The following is a 24,266-nucleotide window of genomic DNA, read 5'->3' on the forward strand; positions in this document are numbered from 1 at the left end:
TAAATCCTGGTGCTGGAGCTACAAATTGTCATCAGCAGAACAGCCATTAACATTAATAAGCCAATTCCCAGGTAACAGAGACGGGCCCTTATCTGCCTCTCTCTACAAACACCCAGGCCAAGATTGAAATCAAATATTTTGGCCAGGCCTGAAATCAGACATCCTTCAACGCTCACTGATATCACTATCAGGCCATTTGTTTTTGGATAGTTTTGGAGCTGGGTTTGAAGTTGTATTTGGGAGTCAGTTAAACGTACATTATTGCCTGACATTCCTCCAACTGCATCTGGAAAAAGTATTTAACTGTTCCTAACTGTTGTCATCAATGTCCTCTTCCCACTCATGTATACTGTATGTTATCATTGTTATCGCGATGGCGATGTTCCAGTTTCATTGGCAAGAACTTTCATCAGAATAAATATGTTTTTATTCTATGTGCAAATACACTGTATAATGATTCTCCCCATTGCTACAATTACAAAATATTAATCCCACTATATAGAGTTTAAACTCTACCACAGGGGTGATGGGTCCAAAATCTTTGGGTTTGTTCTACATTATTTCTCACTGACACACTACAGGTCCCAGCATGCTCTGGCAGCCATGGCATACATACCAACATTCTTTGCATTGGAGTCGGGATCCTGCGCACACCATAGAGGCGTGGCCTCACTGGAAGGGGTGTGGCCTTCTGGTACACCCGTTTTCTTCACTGGGGGTGTGTGCCCAGCACTCTTCTCGCTGTACGATGAACAGATACCGTTCGTATCTATTTACCTAAGCAGCGCAGCGATTAGCCTGTGAGTGCTCCCCCCCGAACTTCCCCTCAATGCAGCCTGCTGGTGGGACTATCCTGCTGAAATGGCATTGAAAGTGGGCTGCTTAATTGCAGCTAGCAAGTAGAGCATCAATGTAGACTCATATCTAATGGACTTCTACTTAGGTTTTAAGGGGTAAATTTACTAAGATGGGAGTTCTATTTAAGAAGTGATGTTGCCCATAGCAACCAATTCTACTTCTCATTTATCTAGCACCTTCTAGAAGATAATATCTGGAATCTGATTGGTTGCTATGGGCAAAAATCACTTCTTAATAGAACTCCCATCTTAGTAAATTTACCCCTAAATCTGTAAATCTGCATTCACTACTTGTTAGAACTAGACTGTCTGTTGCCTGTTTACCAGGATTAGTGCAGAAGTGGTTTTTGTTGGGTACTTTCAAATTAAAAAGGAGGAAGTTCCTAATGCCGGCTACACATTAGAGCGATGTGTAACCGGCCGATCCGACAGGGGAAGGAACCCTGTATCAGCAAGTGCATACACACTTAAACAATGCAGGGGGCGACAGTGCGAGGACGCCATGTTGCATTCGGCAGCATGGCCAAACAGAAGATATTGCATAGGACTGCAGGAACGCAAATATTGGGCATACACACTTAATGATATGCCCGATTTGTTGTGCCGATTTGCCCAGAAACTTCAAATCGGGCTCTTAGATAAGTCTGTTTGCCCTATCGTATTTTCAACTGTTTGTTTTTGTATTCTACTTGTTTACTTGCTGCCCTGACCTTTTGCTATTGTCACTGACAACACCTTAGCCCTTATATGTTTACTGTTTATTATTTAACATGTTTTACCACCTTATTGTATCTGGCGTTGATTTCCAGGTGGATATCTGCTGCTGTGTATATAATAAGCATTTGTTGGATTTTGCTATACCTTATCTAATTAGGTGTCCTGTTATTACTTACAGTACATCTGTCATGATAAGCTTTCATTTCCCTTGCTGAAGTCCTGAGAGTACGTGAGTACCAGTAAGCGAATTTTGTTTTATGAAGTGACAGCTATAGGTGAGGTCAGGGCCATAACTAATTGTGTGCGAGCAGTACCATCACACAGAGAGCAGGGCCCTGAGGGTAGCACTGTATTTGCACCGTGGCACCTGCTTGTAGCAATCCGGGCAGGTACCCTGCAGTCAGTGGAGCTGGATGCTCAAAGCAATGCTCTACTTCATCTGAATTTAATTGGGATTGTAAATGGGGATGTAGTCTGCATCCCGGCGTGCGGGATGCCGAACGGGGCATTCCAACAGGTCGGGATGCCGGCACCAGTATCCCGACCGCCGGCATCCAGAAGGTATCGGGGTGTTAGGGGGAAGTTAGGGTGCTGGGTTAGGCACTAGGGGGGGAGCTTAGGGTTAGGCACTGGGGAGGGAGGGTTAAGGTGCGGGGCAGGGGATGTTAGGGTTTGGCACTAGGTGGGGAGGTTAGGTTTAGCCATCGGGCAGGGGGTGTTAGGTTTAGGGTGCCGGGAAGTTAGGCTTAGGCACTAGGGGGGAGGTTATGGTTAGGCACTGGGGAGGGAGGGTTAGGAAAATAAATAAAAATAAATGCTCTTTATATTGTATATCTAGGAATAGAAGTCTCTCTGTATTGTATTCCAAAGAAAAAAAGCATTTTAATGGGTGCACTTAGAAACAAATAGTTTGTTAAATAATTATATACTCTATTGATATGTATTAAAAATAATGTTTAATATTAGAGAAATGGTGAAATATTAAAATGTCAATTGTGCAAAAGAAATAACAGTGTATTCAAATATATATCTTTTAACTCTTCCGGCTACTGTCTTTATATAAACCCATTCTGTCATATACTTCAAAAGCTGTATTGTTTATAATTTATGAGAGCAGTGCTAGATTTGTTACATATGTATCCTCAAACAGTGACATTTAACCAGATGGTTATTTTGTTTACAGTCCAACATTACATTGTATCAGTGATGAATTACTGATGTAGTTTCGTTTGGTAGAAGGATTATCCTGCTCCTTTCATTTAAATTTTAATTAAATGTCTTTATTCGCCAGACATCATCATTATGGTGCGTCCAAATTATTCCATACCTCTTATTTTAATGTAATATCCATACATATTGTGAAAATCAATTCCTTTTCCACAGTATTCACATTGTTTACAAGGACAATTATAATGGTACTTGGAGTATATCATTGTGTGTCTAATATTAACTCCTTTATTAAAAGTAGTAACCTGCTATATCCAATATAACAAATCTATATCAGGTATTACAGTATGTTATATGTTCTTATTCCAATATGTTATCATAAGCCGCTATCTGTCTTTCATGCTGCATTCCGTGTTGTTATAAACACAATTTACTTAGATCATATATTGCCAATATACTTTGCCTTGAAAGGCATAACAGTTTCAATATCTCTTAGTGCAAAAAGCACACAGGACAGTCTCTCCGGGCTGTGGCCGCACCTGTTAGCACTCCCGGTAACCAGGAGACAACTGCTCTCACCCTGCTATGTGATCGCTCTCTATACTGACACGTGTAGGTCAGTATTGTAACAGCAGCTCATATTGTGGTCAGTGTACACTTATATCATAATAATGTGGGACATATTGGACACAATAGGACAAAGTTATTGAGCACTAGTTCGATTCATAGTATAGACAGTTGCTGTATGGAAGCCGATGGCCGTTTCACCTAAGGCTCTAACCCTAGCCATAATCTCCGCTGTCTTTTATCCCCTGTCTCTCTCCCATTGGTTAGCATATCCTGTCAATCAAATATGCTACACAGTAGTTATTCTTTAAAATTGTTTAGAGAATTTATTTAACGTCTAATGAGATTTTTCATTTAATCATCGTTCATCCTAAATTATTATTTATAACCATTGTAGACATATATTGTGAAAGAGATTAATCCACATTGGATGTTTATTATTATTTTAAAATTAGCAAAAAGTATTTAAAAATTAGAGATGTGCGGTTCGGTTCTCCAGAAATCGGAATCCACCCGAATTTCATGAATCCAGGTAAATCCGAGATCAGGGTAAATCCGGGTCGTGGTTCTGATCTTTTTTGCGGTTAGGAATTCCATCTTCATTCTCAATGGTGGTATGTAGCATAATAGTAATGATGAGCATGTGTAGTATGGTACATACATTGTGGTATAGATTAAATGTCTGTCATTACAAAAAAATGAAATAATCCCTGGCTTGTTAGATTAATATAGTAATAACCTTTATTAATAGATATCTATATAAATGGTACAATCTTCAGGTAGAACATAAAAAGAACACGAAATAGAAATATAGGGAGAGATAAAAAATACTCTATATCAGAAGTTGAAACATCAGAGAGTGAGATATCTGATTATTCCTCAGAAAATACTCAAAGGAGGCAACATTTTTTTAGGGGCAGGACCCAATATACCCTCGGGACCAGGATCCCCAACAGAACTAGGAGGGACAAAACAGTAAAAAAACTGAAGAAAGAGGGGATTGGGGGACAAATACTCAGAGAAAATCCAACTCCTTCAGCAGGTAACCCCAGGGGACACCATGAAAATAAATAAATCTGAGTGAGAGAACACTTAATGAACATCACTATAGTGTTTTAGCAAATGGACTGTCCTCTCTGATAAAAAACAGTAGAGAAACATTTCAATTTATTTATAAGGAAGATACTCTTATAGAAATTTTACAGTAACAAATATAATCAAATTACCAACATAACAGCAGACATTGATGAACAGGAGACTGAGGCCATCAATACTTTTGAGCTATTGCAAGAAATCAAAATACACAGACAACAGAAACCAAGAATTATTGAGATACCAAGTTAAAGAAAAAAAATCTATGTTCTTTCCTAGTTACCAAATTTGTCCACAAGCAAAAATATATCTGAATCTTGAATCCAAAGATATAGATAAACTTTGTGTGAACAAAAGAGACCCGTTATCAAAATCTAACCAAAGATGAATAAAGAGTGCTCCAAGAAATAGAGAATTGGAATGATGTTGAAATAAAGCCATCTGATAAAGGTGGGAGTGTTGTAATCTAGAAGAAATAGCTCTATTTGGAAGAAGTCATGAAACAGTTGAATGACACGTCATGTTATCGGAGAATGATATTTAATGCTACAGTCAAGTTTTTGAAGATCTACCAACAACTAATTGAGAAAAGTCTTTGTGAAGGAACTATCACAAAAAGAGAAAAAGATTTATGGTTGGAGAATACAAAGATACCCACCTTTTATACCCAACTAAAATACACAAGAACCCCAATAAACCACCTGGATGACCTATGGTGTCAGGTATTGGGGGCCTGACAGAAAGGGCTAGTACCTTCATTGATAAACAACATGAAGATTTGTTATGGAGTTACCATCTTATACTAGAGACATACTAGATATCCTGGGTAAAATTGAGAACTTAAATGTAACACCCAACACATGGCTTTGCACTTGCGATGTGGAGTCATTGTATATTAGCATAGATCATGACAAAGGACTCAAAGCTGTAGATTACTTTCTAAGTATGAGGGAAAAAAAATAATTTGATGAATTCATTGTAAATTTATTGGAATTCGTATTAACGAAGAACTATTTTGTATTTAACGAGAGATTCTATCTCCAAACCCGAGGTACAGCAATGGGCAGCACTTGTGCTCCAATATATGCTAATATGTACCTCGGGTGGTGGAGAAAGAATATGTTTTCTCAGATAACGATGACAGGTAGTTTCATTATATCAATGACATTTTAATAATTTGGGAAGGACAAAAAGAACTCCTAGAAGATTTCATCAATGTTCTGAATCAAAATTCTCAAAATCTCAAGTTGACTTCCAAAACTGAGTCAAATATCAATAACATTCTTGGATTTGACCATTGAGATTGAGAAGGATGATAGAATTTCCTCAGATCTCTACAGAAAGACCACAGCAACAAATAGCATTCTCCACTATAAAAGTGCACACCTTCCAGCAACTGTACCAATGGGAGAGTTCCTAAGGATATGCCAAAATTGCTCCAGCGATGAAATATTTAAAAAAAGAGCAAAATAATTTATGGATAGACTGGAAAGAAGGGGGTACAGTAAGAATATTATTAAAAAAGGCTACAGAGCCGCTGTAAATAGAGAGGAATTCCCTTATTTACCCCAAAAACAGAGATCAAAAGGAAGACCAGAAGATCAGATTCATAGAAACATTTTGTAGTGAATACAAACAAATACAAGATATCCTTCATAAACATTGGAATGTCATAACAGATACGGATCTAAAGGAATCACTGGGAGAGAAAGTTTATACCAACTGGAGGAAATCCCCAAATATAGTGGTACACAGTCACTTTCACAGTCACTAGTGAGATACAGTGGTACACAGTCACTTTCCACTGGCTGGGAAAAGTTACAAATGTAATAAAAAGATCATGGGATGCTACCCATGTGAAGCATGTAACACATGTCAATATATTGAGCAGATGAAAGTACTTAAAGATCGTCATGGCCAAAATAGGAAAATATATTACTATATAAACTGTAAAACAATAGGAGTGATATATTGAAAGAAATACATAGGGATGACTGGCAGGCAATTAGGAATATGAATTATGGAAGACATTAAAAACATAAAAAACGCATCTACCGATTTTCAAAAATTCTAACAGATATCTGGAGTGGCACGTCACTTTTTACGAATACACCACGGGAGTCCCAGAGATCTGAAAGCTTTTGATCTAGAACAGGTCCAGCTGGGAATTAGGAGTGGAGACTCAACTAAGAAATTATTGAAAAAAGAAACTCATTATGGATAGTGTTGATCCACAAGGAATGAATGAGTACAATCAGTTCTCAGCCTATCTGTAGAATTCCAAGCAAATTTCATACATTTCCTGTGGATATCTGTTTAAATATAACTGAATATTCTAACTTCTCTGGAATGCGTCTCATGTCATTAGACCATAATTTTAAATTGAATTGATATAAATTAGGAATACTCCACTTGTCTAGATTTATTTAAATCCACTTCCTCCACACCTTTATATCCACCAGCATATTGTGATATGAGCTATTTCCTTCTATCAGAAGAAACTGCATGAGCAATTCATCACTGATACATTGTAATGTTCAACTGTAAACAAAATAATCATTAGTTAAATTTCACTGTTTGAGGATACATATGTAACAATTCTAGCACTGCTCTCAGAAATTATAAGCAATACAGCTTTTGAACTATATGACAGAATAGGTTTATATAAAGACAGTGGGTGGAAGATTTAAAGATATATATTTTAATACACTGTTCTATTTGCACAACTGACATTTTAATATTTCACCATTTCTCTAATATTAAACGTTATTTTTAATACATATCAATAAAGTATAATTTTTTAACGTACTATTTGGTTCTGAGTGCACCTATTAAAATGCTTTGTTTTCTTCTTTGGAATTATTGTCTGTCTGATAGCATTAGGGTAGCACCTTATTGAAATCTTCCATATGAAAGATATAACATTGATTTCTATTACAGTATTTGGATATAGAACCAATGGTTATTTGGTAACTGGTATTATAGGTTCTTTTGGACACTGGTGCAGGATTGATCCATTACAACTTCCTCTGTATTGTATATCTGTGACTAGAAAACTCTCTGTATTGTATATATGTGACTAGAAGGCTCTCTGTATTGTATCTGTGACTAGAATGCCTTCTGTATTGTATTTGTGACTTGAATGCTTTCTTCATTGTATAGCTCTGATTTGACTGTTCTCCACATTGTTCATCAGTAATTTGAATGTTCTCTGCATTGCATATCTGTGACTAGAATGCTCTCTGTATGCTATATAGATTTCTCTATTATTTATAGGTAACTAGAATCTTCTGTTTAGAGGTCACTAGGATTTTTTGTTTATTTTATAGGTGTTGCTAAATTGTAATTTATTGTATAGAGATCACTAGAGTAGTCTCTGCTTTGAATACTTGCCAGACTCATTTCCTGAAGAAGCCGCCGATGTGCTATAGAGGCAGAGAAACGCATTGATCGAGAGCACAGTGTCAGAGAACACTTGAATTACCTTTGCTGGAAAGAAGCGCGGATCGTGGGACTCACTGAAAGGGGACTTGGGCAATGGATGGACCAAACTCCATCCATGCACGTATGCCTGTATGCTGTTCTGGTACATGCTCAGTCACCAATTTCTTTTTATGGCGCATGCACTGTACACAGATATACCCAAGACCCATCTGCATTACAACATGCGTCCAATTCAGAATCAGGCACACTGTGACAGAGAGTGTTAGGTTACAGGCAGAACTATGCAGCAGTGCAGGTCTGGGAGACAGCACGGATGTGTTCATGTAGAGACGTCACTCAGTGAGGAGCTGTCTCACATATCTCCTGACAGTTTTCTTCTGATGTCATTATTCTTCACACGCTGGTGCCTGGGCCCATAACCTATTGTGAAACCTATGGTGTTGATCGGCATGCGATGGAGGTCAGTTCACAAGACAGATAACTTAACCTATTGGCTGCTTAGCCAACAGATAACAGGATGCAGGGTAACATAAGCATGCACATACAACAGTAAGCGCTTTCTCCAGCCAGAAGTTTTAATACATTTTCCCCTTAATCTTTTTATTTCACCCCTCAGAATGCATGCATGTCTTGTCCTACAGAGAATCAGAGGGAACTCTATATCTTCTAAAATAGTCTTATAAGATTAAAATGTTCAGTTTGATGATTTTTTTATCTATGAGCCCAGGTAGTTCCGGATAGGATTCAACCACAAAACCCCAAGGCAATCCAGCATTAATTACAATGGCGTATCTATAATGGGTGCATGGTGTGGGGTGAACACGGGCCCACACCTCACCCACTGCACCCATATAAGTATGTTTACCTCTCCGCAGTCTCTGGAGTCCTGCATCTGCTGGCGGCTCGGTGCCGCAGAGAAGCAGAACTTACAGGGAAAATGGTGTATTGGCCACTTTGCCGTTGCTTTGCCCATACTCAAAGTAGAGATGTCCCCGGCAATAAGGCGTGTGGCGCCATTTTCCTGGAGACCTGCGGATGCCCAGTAGATTCTGGCACCGAGCAAAAGTCTGAGTGTTGTGTCTGCTGATTTGACGGAGGGAGCTGGATTCAAGAAGGTGGCTGCTGGCGGGAGAGCGAGGTCTGTGACGCTCATGAAATACATAACATGCAGGCGGCACATGCATTGTACCGTAACAGACTGTTAGAAACATTTGCGGACACTTGTTTATGCGTCTCCAAGCTGCTCTGTCTGGCATACTTGCCCACATTTTTTTTTATCTCACCGCTGGTAGAAGCCCAGAGAGGAGCTGCAGCTGGCTACTTTGGGGTTGGGGAGGGGCTTTCACTGCATTAGGCCCTGCCCCTGTCATGGGCAAATCCAGCTAATTGCAGGTCGTTAGGGAGGAATTGGAGCTATAATTATGCAATTGCATCATTTAACCCCACCTCCCTACGGACCACGATTCCCAGTGGTATTATCTCCCCACCACTAGAAAGTAGATGGTATGCGGGAGACCTGTACACTTTTCTGGGGGTGCGGGGGACTGCCCAAATAATCGGGAGCCTCCCACACCTTCTGGGAAAGTAGCCAGGTATGTAGTTTAAATTATGTATGTAAAATTATTCATTTGTAGCTCTGCCTAAATCTCATCAGGATAAATACTGTCAGTTTTGTCAATTTCATATGTCATAATAAAAAACATGAAATATCAGGAGAAACATAGGGCCTGATACAGAGTCACATGCAAAAGCGCATGCAGGATCGTCTATTGGTGGTCACCCTTCTGCGAGTTTATGCCAATGCCCCACAAATTCCTTCTCTTGTGTACAACCGAGGGGTCAAATGTGCAAAGACTGACACACCCACATTTATAAATAGAAGGGTCTTCTAGTGAAAAGTGCTACTGAAACACAATCTTTGTTGCCTAGAAGGGGCTGGAGTTTCTTGGCACCTGCGTTCCACCCCCTTGATCCTCATCTAACCATAAAATAATATGGTGGTGCTTTTACCCTAGTGATAATGCTTTCTGGCTACTACAGTAAAACTGCATTTTCATCTGGTGATCAGCTTTGGTGGCTGGTGGGTTTCATGTGTGTTCACCTTTTAGTTTTATTGACCTCTCACTTTTCACTATAGTGCATACCAAATGTAATCATGCAATTGCTAATTAGATGACAGTTTTGCTAGACCAGGGTTTCTTAACAATTTTTTAATATGTCCTGGTAAAAGTTCATTTAGTGCCCTCTAAAGTGTTTTTACTTATAGTCTGTACTCATGTAATTTATGTTAATATATTAAATGTACTCCCTAATCTGAGTAAACATATATCAAGCCAATCCTGCAATTGATGCATTTAAATATACTAAAAATATTACCTCTGATTCATTGTGGTGGGTTACGTTATTTTTTTTTTTTAAATGTAATGTTTTCTACAACTATGTTTTACAGACTGAAACACCCCATCTACCTACATGCTGTTCCCCTCAGGGTACACATGCCACTGCTTGGTAATCTGGGCTGCTCTATCAGGCTTTTGGACCTGCATGCCCAGCCATGTAAATGAACACATATGACGAAAAAACACCTTTTTCAAACACTGCAAACTTCATTCTCACTGTAGACCTGATAATTCTTAAGTGTACAATTGGTATTGACATTCTTATGTCTTCAGTTCTATCATCGCTTGCCCAGTTTTTCACCGCTAAGCTTTGTCCTGCAAAACTGTTACAGATTGATTCTTAAAACATCCTGTCCCAGACAACAGCCACAGTAACTAGAAGGGACAAGAACTGGTAACATTCGGGATTACCACATCATCAAAGAAAAACTTTAAAGAACTGAATGAGATATTCTGAAAGACGCACAAAGGGTTCTAGTGAGCGCAGTATAAATACATCATGTTCTGTGCCCGCTACTCACCTTGCACGTATTGTTTTCTAGTAACAGGAATAACAAAAGTGCTCAAAGTAACAGGACTTGGAAGTGCTTACAGTGAATAGTGGATTATCCAAATAATTTTCGCTTTTGTCGGCAGTTAAACGTATTTAAAGCAAACCACAATTCTAAACCAAATAGTAAAATCACTTTATTGTCTATTGGACTTCAAGGTAACGCGTTTCACAGTCATAGTGTATTATTCAATTCAAATCATTGGGCGCGAAGTGACAGAGAAATGGTTGGAAAACTGGCACTTCACAGTCACCAACATTACTACTTAGAACCCCATAGGGGTCTGCTGGAAAATGGGTGGCGTTGGTTAACTGTTCGTGGAAATGCCAAACATCATGGCTACACATCCCTGAGGACATAGAATACAGGAGGGTGTCACAGTTTATATAACTTTAGATTGAGAGCTCAACGTTAACCAGCAGTAATAATACCAGTAACCCCAAGTGGAAGGAGAACATTACGGTGCCTGGTTCTGAATGGGATGCAAAGCCGCCACAAGTGAGGACGTCGGCAGCAGCCACATTTACTACCCTATGCCAATGCTAGTGTCCACGTGGCTTCATGCTCACGGTTGCTCTGCCAACTGTTTCAACGCCTGCGTCATTAGTATCTGCACTTACACCAGCCCCATGCTGGGTGCAAAAGATCTTTCAGAAACAGACGAACCCTCTCCCTATGCACACCTGAAACTAGCATTCCTGGGCAGTGACTGGAAGGTGGCTATTCAGATGCACAGATAGACCCTCTTATGGGCATGTTATGTTTTTTTGATTCAGTAAATCTAGTATTTCAATGTTGCTTGAAACTCACAACAAAACCAGATCTGTGTCAATAAAAAGATAGGTAAAATGGAAATGGGAACTTAAAACAAATCTCTGAACTGATAAACTAGTGTTTATAAAAAGCTATATTTGTCCAGATAAAACAAGCAGGGGCTTACGGGTTACGCTGCGTTCAGTGGTATAATGTTTTTCTTCTTCAACTCCTTCTTTGTCTGTCTCCATTTACTCTTCTAATCCTCATGATATCATCCATCTGACCAACACCTGCCTCACGCACCCACGCTGCTCCATAGGAAAACTGATAGAGCACAGAGCCCCACACCCACTCCTGCTTCATCAGGGCTCTGAGCGTGCAGCAATCTGGGGCACAAATTAGATGATGGTGTCATGTGCCAGTAGTCATGGCATAGATCAGTGGTCTCCAACCCGTAGCTCGCAGTGGTAACTTTGGTAGCTCACCTAGCTGCAGTACTACCGAGTCAACTAGGAGGAAGTAACCTCTGATGCGTACTCCCCCCTGGTGTAGATGCCATGGATGGAGCTACAGGGGAGCATGTCAGGTGATTGCTGCTTCCTCTACAGCAACCACTTGACTTGCTTCACCGTGGTTCCATTTACGGCATCTATGCTACTGCGAAGCAAGTGACTCCCGCCCAGCCCTGCCGAAAAGTCACACAGCAGCCCTCCCTACACAGTATCTTTTGCTTCTCTACTGCACATACCTCTTTGGAGCCGGTAATTATAGTGAAATGTGCCTGTGCTTACATTTTATTTACAAACTACAACAATATCACTGTAATAATTAAATGCATTGTTATTTTCTATGAAACATTTGTTTTTAAATTTTGATGAAATGACCTTCAATTGTTCGTTATTAGCCAGGTTTGTTTTTTTTTCTACATCTTTTGTAGGAGGTTTCATTTTACTAAAGTAGCTCACACCTCAATTAAGGTTGATGACCACTGGCTTAGATTATATACCCTATATGGTAAATCATTTGGGAGATCTAGTTTTATACTGCAAAACAAGAGGTCAGTTTCCCTCGCACCATATTGTCTGTATTTACAGTATGACTGTGGTCACACAGAGGCCAGATCTCATGAGGCCTAATTAATGCTCTGTGGATTAATCAGCCAGAAAATCAATTGTGAAAACTCAGTTTTGATGAATAGAGTTCATTTATCTCCATTTCCTAATTGCACAAAGTATCTCAAGGAAAAGCCTAAACCAGACAATATGGTCTCCCGATGTTAGTTTCTGGCTGGTTTACAACCACATACCATAGTCAATGTTTCACAAAATTATTTTCATTTAATATACTCCAAATATCTCTCTTAAAACATGTATTTAGACACATATAAATCCCATCATATTAAAACAATAATCTTTTAAAGCTGTCCAGCGTCATGGCATTGTAGAGCTTTATAATGTGTTCCAGAGCACTCTGGCAATGAAATGTTGATCACAAAGCCTCCATAGATGAATGTTGCCGTGGGTGCTCAAAAAGCACAAAATGTAATTTCCATGAGTAGTAAAGTTATTAGGTTCCGCCATCGCAGTGCTCCGGTGTGCAGGAGCCTCTCTCTTTAGAGGCACAGGGTTTTATTTTTGTTGTTTTATTACTTGATATATTTCTTGTAATGGCCTTACTCGTTCCATAGCCGGTTTTCCTGCCGACATCCTAATGTAGCTTTAGGTCTGTGCGAATTGCATTGCGTCATCACACCCCTTCCAAATTCACTTAACTGGAGTGGGCGAAATGCGTGAGTTGGTCTACTCTCCCAAATTCAAGCGTCTCCCAGGTAGGCAAGTATGTTTTAGATAAATATAGGAACACAATTTATGTCTGCCATATGCAATTGCACCGAACGGTGGCCCTGATTCAGAGCCGGACGCTCTAAAGACAGAGCGCTTGCACTGAATCAGGGCCGTCCCTCCTACCTTTTGGAGCGGCCTCCTGGCTGCTCGCATAGCTGTGGGTGACCAGCTATAGCGAGCGGCCAAAATGATGGTCGCGATGGTCAAGACTATCACGACCATCGGGCTTGCGACAAGACCCTTGTGGAAGGGTCTCACTGCCGCAAGCCCTGGAGTGCTTTTGGCTCTATCAGAGCCAAAAGCACTCCCACTGACATCACTAGTGTGCGACCCATAACGACGGCTTGAGAGACCCTTTGGTGTGAGACCCATAACAACGGCTTTGCCGCCGTTATTCAGGTCTCGCGCATGCGCACGACGGAGCCGCCTCCGTCGTGCGCATGCGCACTTGGGCAACATCGACCCGCTTGCGAGCCGGTCTGAATCAGGCCCATAATTCAAAGAGAAACACAAAAATTATTATACAAATTGTACAGATATGGTTGTTCCGATAAACGTAGATATGGCTCCTACACTTCTGCGTCAGGGAGAGGACTATACATTCAAAACAGTTAGTTTTTATCTGTTAATCTTTTTACCTCTAAACCCGATGAAATCTGGTCTATTGGAACTTGATCAGTGAGTCCACACATGAAATGGGTGAGTCAATTTGGTTGAATTTATCAAATGGACCAATCAATATTGAACTATGTGCAGCATCCATATTTGTCTTAATGATACTAATATTGGTGACCTGCTATAAAGCAAAATGTAAAAAAAAAATATATATAATGCTCTTAAAACTAAAGAAGAAATATTTGTAAGTGCACGTGTGAAATTATACAGAATCCTGAAATGCGGGAATTTCAAGAACCAGAAGAGTAAAAAAGTTTTTTGGTTTTTTTTGCTGCTACTCAGTGATGACCACAGAGTGTACGTGAAAGCCGACATTGAGCGTGGTTTGCGTGCACCTGTGAATCATGCTCACTGCGACGAGCACCGCCAGACAATGCAGTGAGGATGAGAATGACAGCGTCAGCGTGAAAAAGAAAACTAATAATTTGTAAAAATATTTTAATATATTTAAGTATTAGGGCTCAACCCAATTAGGTGCGATGTACTCGCTTGTGCGAGTCATCGCGACAGTGGCCGCGCTTGACGGCCGCCCAGATCCGCCTGAAAATGCTCGCTGCTCCATAGGGCAGCGAGCAAATTCAGGCGAATTCAGTGGCGAGTCGGGCTGCGATGTGCTGGGCTGTTGCCACGGCACATCGCACCTAATTGGATCGAGCCCTATAGGTTCCAAGGTGTATATTTATTTACTAATAGTAGATTTTGTGTTTCAGGGTCTAAATTACACTTTTACAACAGATAATTTTTTTTTACATTTTTTTAAACAATGTAAAAAAAAATAAATCTCTAAGTAACCCTAAACAAAAAATCGCCCAAACATCGACTTTCAGTAAATATACCCCTAAATCACACATTTACTAACAGATGATTTTTGACAATGGTTAAAAAAATTATGCCAATAATCAGGTTAGTAAATTTATGATTTAGACCCGTCGCCGCCCGTCCCTGCCCTGAAACGGCAGCAGACTGTCAATCACTGACAATGCGTAAAACATTGCTAACACTTGAGAAGGTGTTTGCGATCGCTGGGCGTTTCAGAGTGGAGACTGGGAGGTGACCTGAAGTGATCGCTAAAAGGGGCCGTTTCATGGGCGTATTATGGGAGGGTCACTGGCATGTCTGGCAATGCTGCTGCGTTCCCAATCACAAAACCAGTGCTTCAGATGCCATGTGTAGTTGGATTTGAGGACAGTAGTTAGAGTAGACCCTAGGCTACTGCAGATTTCGATGGTGCATCCGATGTTGTGTCGATGTTGGGGGGGATTTACAATCTCCATTGCAAATGCACAGACCACCTGAAAGTGGGCGTCTCACCGTTCATACACTCCACCGCACCGTCCAGCACAAAAAGGCTGAGATTAGCATAACCTTTATTGTGAGAGCGTCTGCGGCTGCATTAGCGACCATCTCCGATAATTTGTAGCCTGGAGACAAAGACATGCTTCAGAAATTTGTACTGTTATTCGACTGTGAGCAGGACTGTGTCAGGGTTCAGTCACCAGAGGCCCAGGCTTTGCAGGCCACGCCTGGGTTCTTTGGTTTGGAGAGGGTCTAGGGCAGCAAGTGGGTCTCCTGTGTCAGGGAAGAAGGCGGGGCAGGAGGGGAGGCACAGCATGTCTAGTAGGAGAAGGACTGACCCCACTCAAAACATCCTCGAGTGACACCTTGTGGGATTAGCAGCAGTGTTTTCCTAACCCTGATGTAGAGCTTCAACCTCATTGCTCAGCAAACACTTATAGGTGAATTCAATATGGAGCGATAAGTCCGTTTTTTGCGTTAATATCGCACCTATGACGTCATTATCGCAGGTTTTAGTTTTACACTGTATTCAATTTCAAAGAATTTTCGCAGGTTCGAAAAGTCTTTGAAAAAAAACGGGGATAACTTTTCACCACTGAATAGCTGGCGAAAAAAAGTGCAGAATTGGAGTTTAGGGGTGCAGACTTAAAAAAAAAAATAGCCTGCACCCCTGGGAATGACATTTTAAAAATAACTGTGTCAAAAAAAAAAAAATAGGGACACCCCAAAAAATGTATTTAAAAATTAAGGTGGAAAAAAAAAAGGGAAAAAATTGTTTAACAATAGGGAAATAGGTTCAGGGCTATTCTGCAAATATGCGGCAGGTGTATTCTGGAATAGATTAATAGCGGCAGGTGCACAGTTGGAGAATTTTTAAAAAATTACTTTAGGGACATAAAAATATGCTAGTACCCATTTTCATGTACCCCAAAGTGCTCTTCTGCATCACTTCTTCAATGTTGGGAAAAAAGCACCTGCCGCAGCTATTTAAATCCACGACTTTCATTTGCAGGCTAAAAACCAGGGGTACCCACAGTGATCCCCCATGTTTTTACAGCTTTAGGGGGGTTCTACAAATTTTTTAAGGAAGATTTCGTAATTTAACGCAAATCCCACTTCGCAGGCTCCCGTTTTCGTAGGTTTCATATTGAATACGGGGATAAGCGGGCGCGCGCCCGATACTTTATCCCAGGTAAAAGCTCCGATATGAAACGTAAACTTCGACAGCGAAGTTTACGTTTCATATTGAATACCCCTCTTAATCTTCTATTCTTCTCTATTCTGGCTCTCAGCATGTATCAGTAACCAGTTCCCCAACCACTGCTGTGTATCTGCATTGGCTAGGCTGTCCTGCACAACATTAACAGGGTAGGAAAGCTGCTATGGAGTATTTCAAAGAAAATAAATGAATGCTGATGAATTTACTATTTTCTGGTTAGACAATGGGGCCTACCTATGTAACATATGAAACAGGCAGCACTTTACTTCTAATCAGCAGTACAAGTGCAAATAAATTCTACCAAAAAGACTAGATGAATAATCCTCACATGGGCGTTCTGGGCAGATAGTAATAACCGCGAGGCAAGGACGGTGTCAGATCTCATTTTATTTAGGTCTCATCTTCTCAAATGTGGCTAAAAATACTACAGAAAACCATCATAGTGTACTCCTGTGTGCAAACTGAATATAAACAGGAATAAAACTCACCCTGAATAAGTGTATTTTGTACTTTTAAATGTTTTGAGCTGTTTTCCTGTAATCCCCTTCGGATTAAGGTTCCTACTGGGATAGGGATATAAAAATAAAGAACAATATATAATGTACACGGTGTAGTGGATAGAATATCATTTATGGGTGGAATTACTCACCTTGGTTGGTGAGCTAAAAGGAAATGGATGATGAAAATCCAGTCCCATTCTCATATAGAAAACAGATGATGAAAGCCTCTCACATCCACTGCTCAAGCGCAAACCGGATACATGGAATGCAGGTCAGGCGGGTAAGTCTAAGCTGTCGCAAACACAGCGAGTCTCCAGACACACAGAGGGCTCTCCTGCTGCCAGCAAGGACTCAGTAGCTAATTTATGCACGCCCTGAAAACAGTGTTTAAAAGATCCAACACCCCTGCGTTTCTCTAGCCATCCCCCTCTTTACATCCCACTAAACGCTTGTGTGCACGTAATCGCAAAACAATCACTGTGTGTGCACAGTACGGCTTTCACGCATGCACAATGGCTAACAGTCGCTCAAGCTGCATAAATATCAGCACTGCATGTGGATCTGAATCATGCCCTCTCGGCAGTAACCGTTGTGGCGCATAGGAAGTGTGACCTGACTGCGGGTACAAGGTTTGCGATGGTTGCCAGCAATCATATGCTTCTTTATGATGGCTCAACCCATGGCAGCTGACGTCCATTCTGCTGAACCACTGAAGCGAGGTGTGCTGCACAGCTCATTTGCACTTGCACGGAGCTCCGGCTTCTACTGCGAATGCACAAGGTCTAACCTTTGATGGTTCAACAGTCAACAAGTTTCTTTGTGATTGATGGCGGAGGCGCCACCCCTATAAAATGGCCATCCCTACATAGAAACATCGCAGGTTAGCTTATTCAAATAGGTCACAGCTGAGTGACAGTAAGTTACGTTTGTGGGTGGTGACGGGTGGGCGGTCGGCGAAGCACAGGCGTGCCAGTGTGTTTGAATGCCATTGCATGGGAGTGCATAAATTATCCACTGCGATGCCATACACAGCCTGACTATTCACAGAGTACGATGAAGTGAGCAATTTTTGAGTAAGGTCAGAGCTTGTGCAAGTCTGCGTGAGACTGCGATTGCTCTGTAGGTTACCGATGGTTTTGCAGTCTTGTAAAGTGGGTGTCCTTATGTAGTGCTGCGACAGCATAGCGATCGCAATGGATTAGTATACTATCACAGCTGAACTGCGTGCGTAATTGCTATTGCAATCCATAGTGAATCAGACCCTTAGTCCAGCACAAAATTAGCTGCACATACTAATAATAAGTCAAACCAGATAGCCAGTAACATTGCAGGTCCCCAGTTGAGTCTCGTGGGGGCAACAACAGGTCCTACTCCTCCCTCCCGCCGATGCTACTAGTTTGGAGTAACGCATTGCAGATCCTAAATCAGCCTTTACAGAACTACAACTCCCGGCACACACCGCGCGTAGCGTCAGACGTCAGAGACGTTACAGCCGGTACAGCGGCCAATCAGAGCCAAGAGACCGCGCGATTTGAACCCGGGCTGGCGGAAGTGTACAACAGAAAAGCCTCGCAGTGTGGGCGGGGCAACCGGGAGAAGGGACTTTATATTATATAGAGGATATATTTGTCATTATAGGAGGATCCTCCCATTGTCCCCAGCGGCGGTTACTCGCGGTAAGTGTAGTACATGGGGGGGGGGGGGATACGGAGCTGTGAGTGTGCTGACCCTGGCTAGTACCATAGTGACCCGTTACAGACCTAGGAGCAGAGTGTACTCACTACCCATTATATACTGCATGTTATTATTGTCCATAGCCTCTTCTGTATAATCAGTCTAGTTGCAGAGGAATAGCCACCCGCTTGTGTCACTTCATAGCTCAACTTTCTTTGTTTCCTTCTGCATTGTAAAGATCATACAGACAGAGGGCCTGATTCAGTGAGGATCACACCTGCTAATATGCACGCAATCGGCCGATTGTTGTGTATCGAGTATGCGTGAACCAGCCACTGAGATTGGGACTGTGATCGCATTGACTCTGCAGATCCATCGCAGGATGACTTACAGGAAGTACCGTTTGTTGGTGGTGACTGGGGGGATCGGCCGGTGAAGCGCAGGCGTACTAGTGCATTTCAACGCTGTTGCAGGGCTGTGCATAAATTATCGTTGCGCAGCCTGAGTACTCATAGTGTGCGATGAAGTTGGCAATTCCTGAGTAATGTCAGAGCTTGTGCAAGTGTACGTGAGGCTACGATGGTACTTGCTGTTACCGATGATTTTGCCTACTTACTAAGGATTACGGATGTATGTAAGGTTGGTGTCCTTCTTTTGTGCTGCGATGGCATACTGATCACAGTGGATTAGCATATCATTGCAGTGAGACTGCGTGCATAATCGCAATTGCAGTTGCGATCCTTGCTGAATCAGTCCCAAAGTCTGCTGCATGTAGGAAAATACTTTTATAATTCTATATAACTTTTTCTGAACTTTTTTCTATGGCTATGAGCTGGAAATAATGTTCTGCCCCTTTGTCCTCAGCAGCATCCTAACTAAAAGTTGTCACACCCCGCCGCTGGCTTCCTGCCTCCATGCCGCTTTCTGGGTTTTGAGAGCATGTACACAATTTGCCTTGCCCATGTAATAAGTTGGGCGGCCGTTTTGGCTCCTATTGCCAAATGGAATCTGAAAGTATAGCTCAATAAATGCAATGGCTACAGGGTGTGATTCAGAGGGATTGCATCGCTCTTGCGTCTGTTGCTGGAGTCGCGGCTGTGATATTACACAAATGACAGTATCAGCCTACCCCTGGTGCAGTTACTTGCGTCTGAATGAGCAAGTCCTGACACGCCCACTTTAAGTGTCTTGACATGCCACCATCGGCTCACCATCGACACTTGCACCAGTCCAATGACAGTAGCAGTTTCTCCGTTTGAGTAGGACCGCTGCAGCTCTGCATCTGAGAACGCAGCCTCTCACTGACACGCCCATAAGATGGACTTTTTTGCGTTCACTTCATGTCCCTACCCAGGTACGCTCATCACTTTGCTGCCCCATATCCGATACCGTCTGTCCCAATATCAACAGCGTCTTTGTGCGTAAAATCTATGTGACGCATACGTCGTAGGGGTTTTTGCAGGACGTTTAGCTTATGCGCAGTTGTAAAAATCGCTCGACTATGTGAGCATCTACATTGCCTTCTAATTGCTTCAGCCTCTCAATCAGGCCCACAATGTTTAGAGTTTGATATTTAAATTGAATGATGAATGACACTTTGCTTTTTTTTTTCTCCCCAGGGGAAATCTGTGGCAGCTGCCAGGTTTGGGTACTATGACTGCCTCCCCTGCCCCCGAGGAGGGCAATGTGTCTGTTGTAGTTCGGGTTCGGCCACCGAACTCACGAGAGCAAGAAGGGAACCAGCACTCTGTGGTGCAAGTAGTAGACCACAGTATTCTGCTGTTTGATCCAGAGGAGCCTGAGACGTCCGGTGTCTTCTCCAGCCTGCGAGGCCACGAGGGGACAAAGCGCAAGGGGAAAGATCTGAAGTTCATATTTGACTGCGTATTTGGGGAACAAAGCAGTCAGCAAGAAGTGTTTGAGCACACGACTAAGCAGATCCTCGACGGTGTCTTAAACGGCTACAACTGCTCTGGTAATAAAATCCAATTTCTACTTCAGGGTCCATAGGGTATCCACAGAATACCTAGGGGTATAGGTGTGACGTCAGTCGCTGGGCACCATAGAGTTAAGCTTTTCAGCCTCCCAGGATGCACTAGGGTCCCCCTCCTATACCCCGCCCCCGAGCCAAGGCACCTCAGTTTAGTTTGGTGCCCGGCCGGCGTCGGGTGCACCTATCGGAGTGGGGGCTAGAAGAGCCCCTGAAGCTTTCTTCAGTGCAGCTGTGGCTGCACATCTGGATGTACAGCATGGACAGTCAGTCCTGACGTCCATGCTGTCTCCCCTACACCCCCGCCGGTACCAGAACGCCGGTACCGATCCGGGGATGCTGGTGAGCATCTGGGGTCACAGCTAGCGGTGACCCCAGATGTTCCGGACCATGGCCGGATCCAAGGGGGACAAAGGTAAGCAGCGGGGTCCCGCGGTGGGTCCCCGCTGGTCACATGGTCCTAAGTCCCCAGGCAGGGGGCTCCCTGGGGACTGGCTGCAGCGTGGAGCCAGGCGACCAACCTGCGCTTTCCACTACCCCCTGGGACAGCGGACCGCAGCAGAGCGGTAGCGCTGCGGCGTCCCAGGGGTTAAATGCATGCCAGGGGAGCGCGCCTTCCCTGTCTCACAGCCGGCGCCTCCCCCGCTGCACACAGCCCTCTCTGCATGCTGCCGACTGGTCCTGTGGCAGCGCTCCTCCCCCAGGCCAGCCTCCTCTCTGCTCCTCGGCGGCCATCTTCTCCAGAACGCATGGTGAACGCTGCTGGAAGCGCTGGACGGAAGCATCGTGGTCTGGGTCCCCCCGCATACCTCTCCTCCGCTGTGGCTCAGGTCTGTGTATGCAGCGCTGTGTCCTACCAGGCCCTGTGTCTGTGTAGTTGAGTGATTAGCGCTGTTAGTGCAGGAATTGTTATTTCTCTGCATTGCATGTGACTGTGCTAGCGCTGCCTGTAACTTTTCTTCTCAAGACTGTCAGCTTTATTACTGTCCCTGTTCTTCTGCTAAAGCCCTTGCGGTGCGGTGCTGCAGGGTGGTCTCTCGCCTATTTAATACTTAATTGGTGAGAGAGGTCACATACGTGGTGCCATCATGTCTGAAAGTGATTTTCCCCTCCGGCTACAGTGTACCACGTGCAAAGTACCGTTAGCGGAGGGGGGAGGGTAGCGCGGAGGGCCTTTGCCGGCAGTGTTTGTCCATGGCGCGGCCTATTACGGTTACAGCACCGGTACAGGAGCCGCCCTGGGCTTGTTTCGCTCAGGCGTTAACAGCTTTAGTGGGCCAGTTAGCTCCGCAGCCCGCGTTTACTCCGATGGGTTTGTCCCAGCAGTCTGTGGTGTCGTCACCCATGCAGGGGTTCCCACGACAATTGGTGGTACCCCACAGTCTCCCTATTTCCCCGCTCCCGGGTTCTCAGGAGCCAGCGTGGGTTAACTCCCTGACGAGTTCTGTACAGCACTTGTCGGATGTGTTGCAAGGGGAGTCTGTGATGCGGCCTCATAAAAGGCCGGTGGCGTCTCTGTCCGCTCCTTATGAGGATGACGAAGGGACGTCTGATGATGGGGAGATTCTGGATCCTTACGATCAGGAACCTCTCCATACTAAGGACGCTGATGCTAAGTCCAAAGTATATATTCCTGGACTTATTCGGGCGGTCCGCACAGCCTTGATGATTGAGGACGAAGTTCCCCCAGCGGCTAAATCTAAGTATGCCTTTTTCAAAGATGTGAAGGGCGATGCCACAGTCTTTCCTCTTTCGGGTCAGTTGGTGGACCATTTAGAGGAGGCGTGGAAACAACCTGGCAAAAGATACCAGCCGCAGAGACGCCTGGCGGTGGCTTATCCGTTCGCGGATAATTATTTTGCTAAGTGGGAATCCCCTCCACAGGTGGATTCTCACGTGACCCGTCTTGTCCGTAGTGCCACATTGCCGATGCCATCCATGTCCTCCCTTAAGGATGCTACGGACCGCAAGGTAGAAATCTGCCTGAAGTCCGCTTATTCCCTTGCAGGGGGGGCAGCACGGCCGGCTATGGCCATTTGCTGGGTTGCCAGAGCGATGGAGCGCTGGGCGGATTCATTAGAGGCTTCTTTTGAATCCGACTGTCCGGCCGAACAGGCGGAGTTGATTGGCAATCTCCGTGATTCGGCCACCTACATCAACGAGGCGGCTCTAGACATTAGTACTCTGGTGTCTAGAATTTCTTCAGCAGCGGTAGCTGCTCGTCGCACCTTGTGGCTGCGATCCTGGAAGGCGGACGCATATTCCAAGAAAGGTCTGGAAGCGTTGCCGTTTACCGGAGAAGTTCTCTTCGGTCCGGATCTGGATAAGATTGTGGCCACGCTGGCGGCAGCCAAATCTGCTTGTCTCCCGTCGGCCGCTGCTCCTTCTGGTTCGGGACCATCGTCCTTTCGGTCATCTAGGGCCCAGGGCAGGCCCAAACCACAGTCGTTTCCTTGACAGGCTGGCCCTAAGAAATCGGTCAAGCCCCGGAAGCAGGCATGGAGTACCAGACGTCCGGCCCCCAAGCCAGATGACAAGCCTGCGGCCTGACGGTCCGGGCCTCCCTTTGGGGGATCCCAGGGTGGGAGGCCGCCTGCTACAGTTCGCCCAGTGTTGGTCGACCACTACGACAGACACTTGGGTTCTGGAGGTGGTTTCCCACGGATACGCCCTCTCCTTCCGGCACAGACCCCCGGCTCGCTTCTTCACCACGGGTCTCCCATCAGACCGGAACAAGGCTACGGAGCTGCGGAAGGTATTGCACACTATGCTCCAGGCTGGATTTATAGTGCCTGTTCCATTCCAGGGTTTCTATTCAAATCTATTTTTGGTACAGAAACCCAATGGGTCATATCGTCCGATTCTCAACCTCAAAGCACTCAACAAGTCTTTGCGGGTCCCGAAGTTTCGGATGGAGACCCTACGGTCCATCATTCTGGCGCTGGAACCTGGGGACTACTTGGTGTCATTGGACATACAGGACGCTTACCTGCATGTCCCTATTCTTTTGCGCCATCAACAGTTCCTCAGGTTTGCAATCCGCAGCGACCACTTCCAGTTTCGGGCGTTACCTTTTGGCCTGGCAACAGCACCACGTGTTTTCACCAAGGTGATGGCGGTCATGGCGGCTTCTCTGCGGCTGCAGGGAGTCCGCATGTTGCCGTATTTGGACGACCTGTTATTGGTGGCAGGATCTCCAGAGCTCCTGTTACGCCACTTGGACCTGACCATTGCACTGCTGCAACGGCACGGCTGGCTAATCAACTGGCAGAAGTCCACTCTAATCCCGTCTCGGAGGATTCTGCATCTTGGAGCCTTATTGGACTCGGGACAGCAAAGGATCTTAGTGACGGAGGACAAGATCTCTGCTTTACAGTCAAGGGTGCGCAGTTGCCTGCACAGCCGCCGGGTGTCCTTACACTCGGCGATGAGGTTACTGGGCTCCATGGTGTCGGTGTTCGACATGGTGGAATACGCCCAGTTTCACTCCAGACCTCTGCAGCACCTGATCCTGTCCA

At 44.0% G+C, this 24,266-nt stretch overlaps 1 protein-coding gene across 1 annotated transcript in view; it reads left to right on the forward strand.

Annotated features, from left to right (window-relative positions):
* The first annotated feature begins 18,649 nt into the window (after positions 1-18,649).
* Positions 18,650-24,266, forward strand: part of LOC148509499 (kinesin-like protein KIF18B) — a 56,093-nt gene continuing 50,476 nt past the window's right edge. The window contains exons 1-2 of the mRNA XM_088443052.1: positions 18,650-18,760; positions 20,378-20,733. Of these exons, the coding sequence (XP_088299178.1) occupies positions 20,412-20,733 (322 nt within the window). The 5' untranslated portion in view covers positions 18,650-18,760; positions 20,378-20,411. The remainder of the gene's footprint in view (positions 18,761-20,377; positions 20,734-24,266) is intronic.

Source organism: Taudactylus pleione, unplaced genomic scaffold (genome assembly GCF_031769625.1).
Source record: "Taudactylus pleione unplaced genomic scaffold, aTauple2 ptg000324l, whole genome shotgun sequence".
NCBI classification, from domain to species: domain Eukaryota; kingdom Metazoa; phylum Chordata; class Amphibia; order Anura; family Myobatrachidae; genus Taudactylus; species Taudactylus pleione.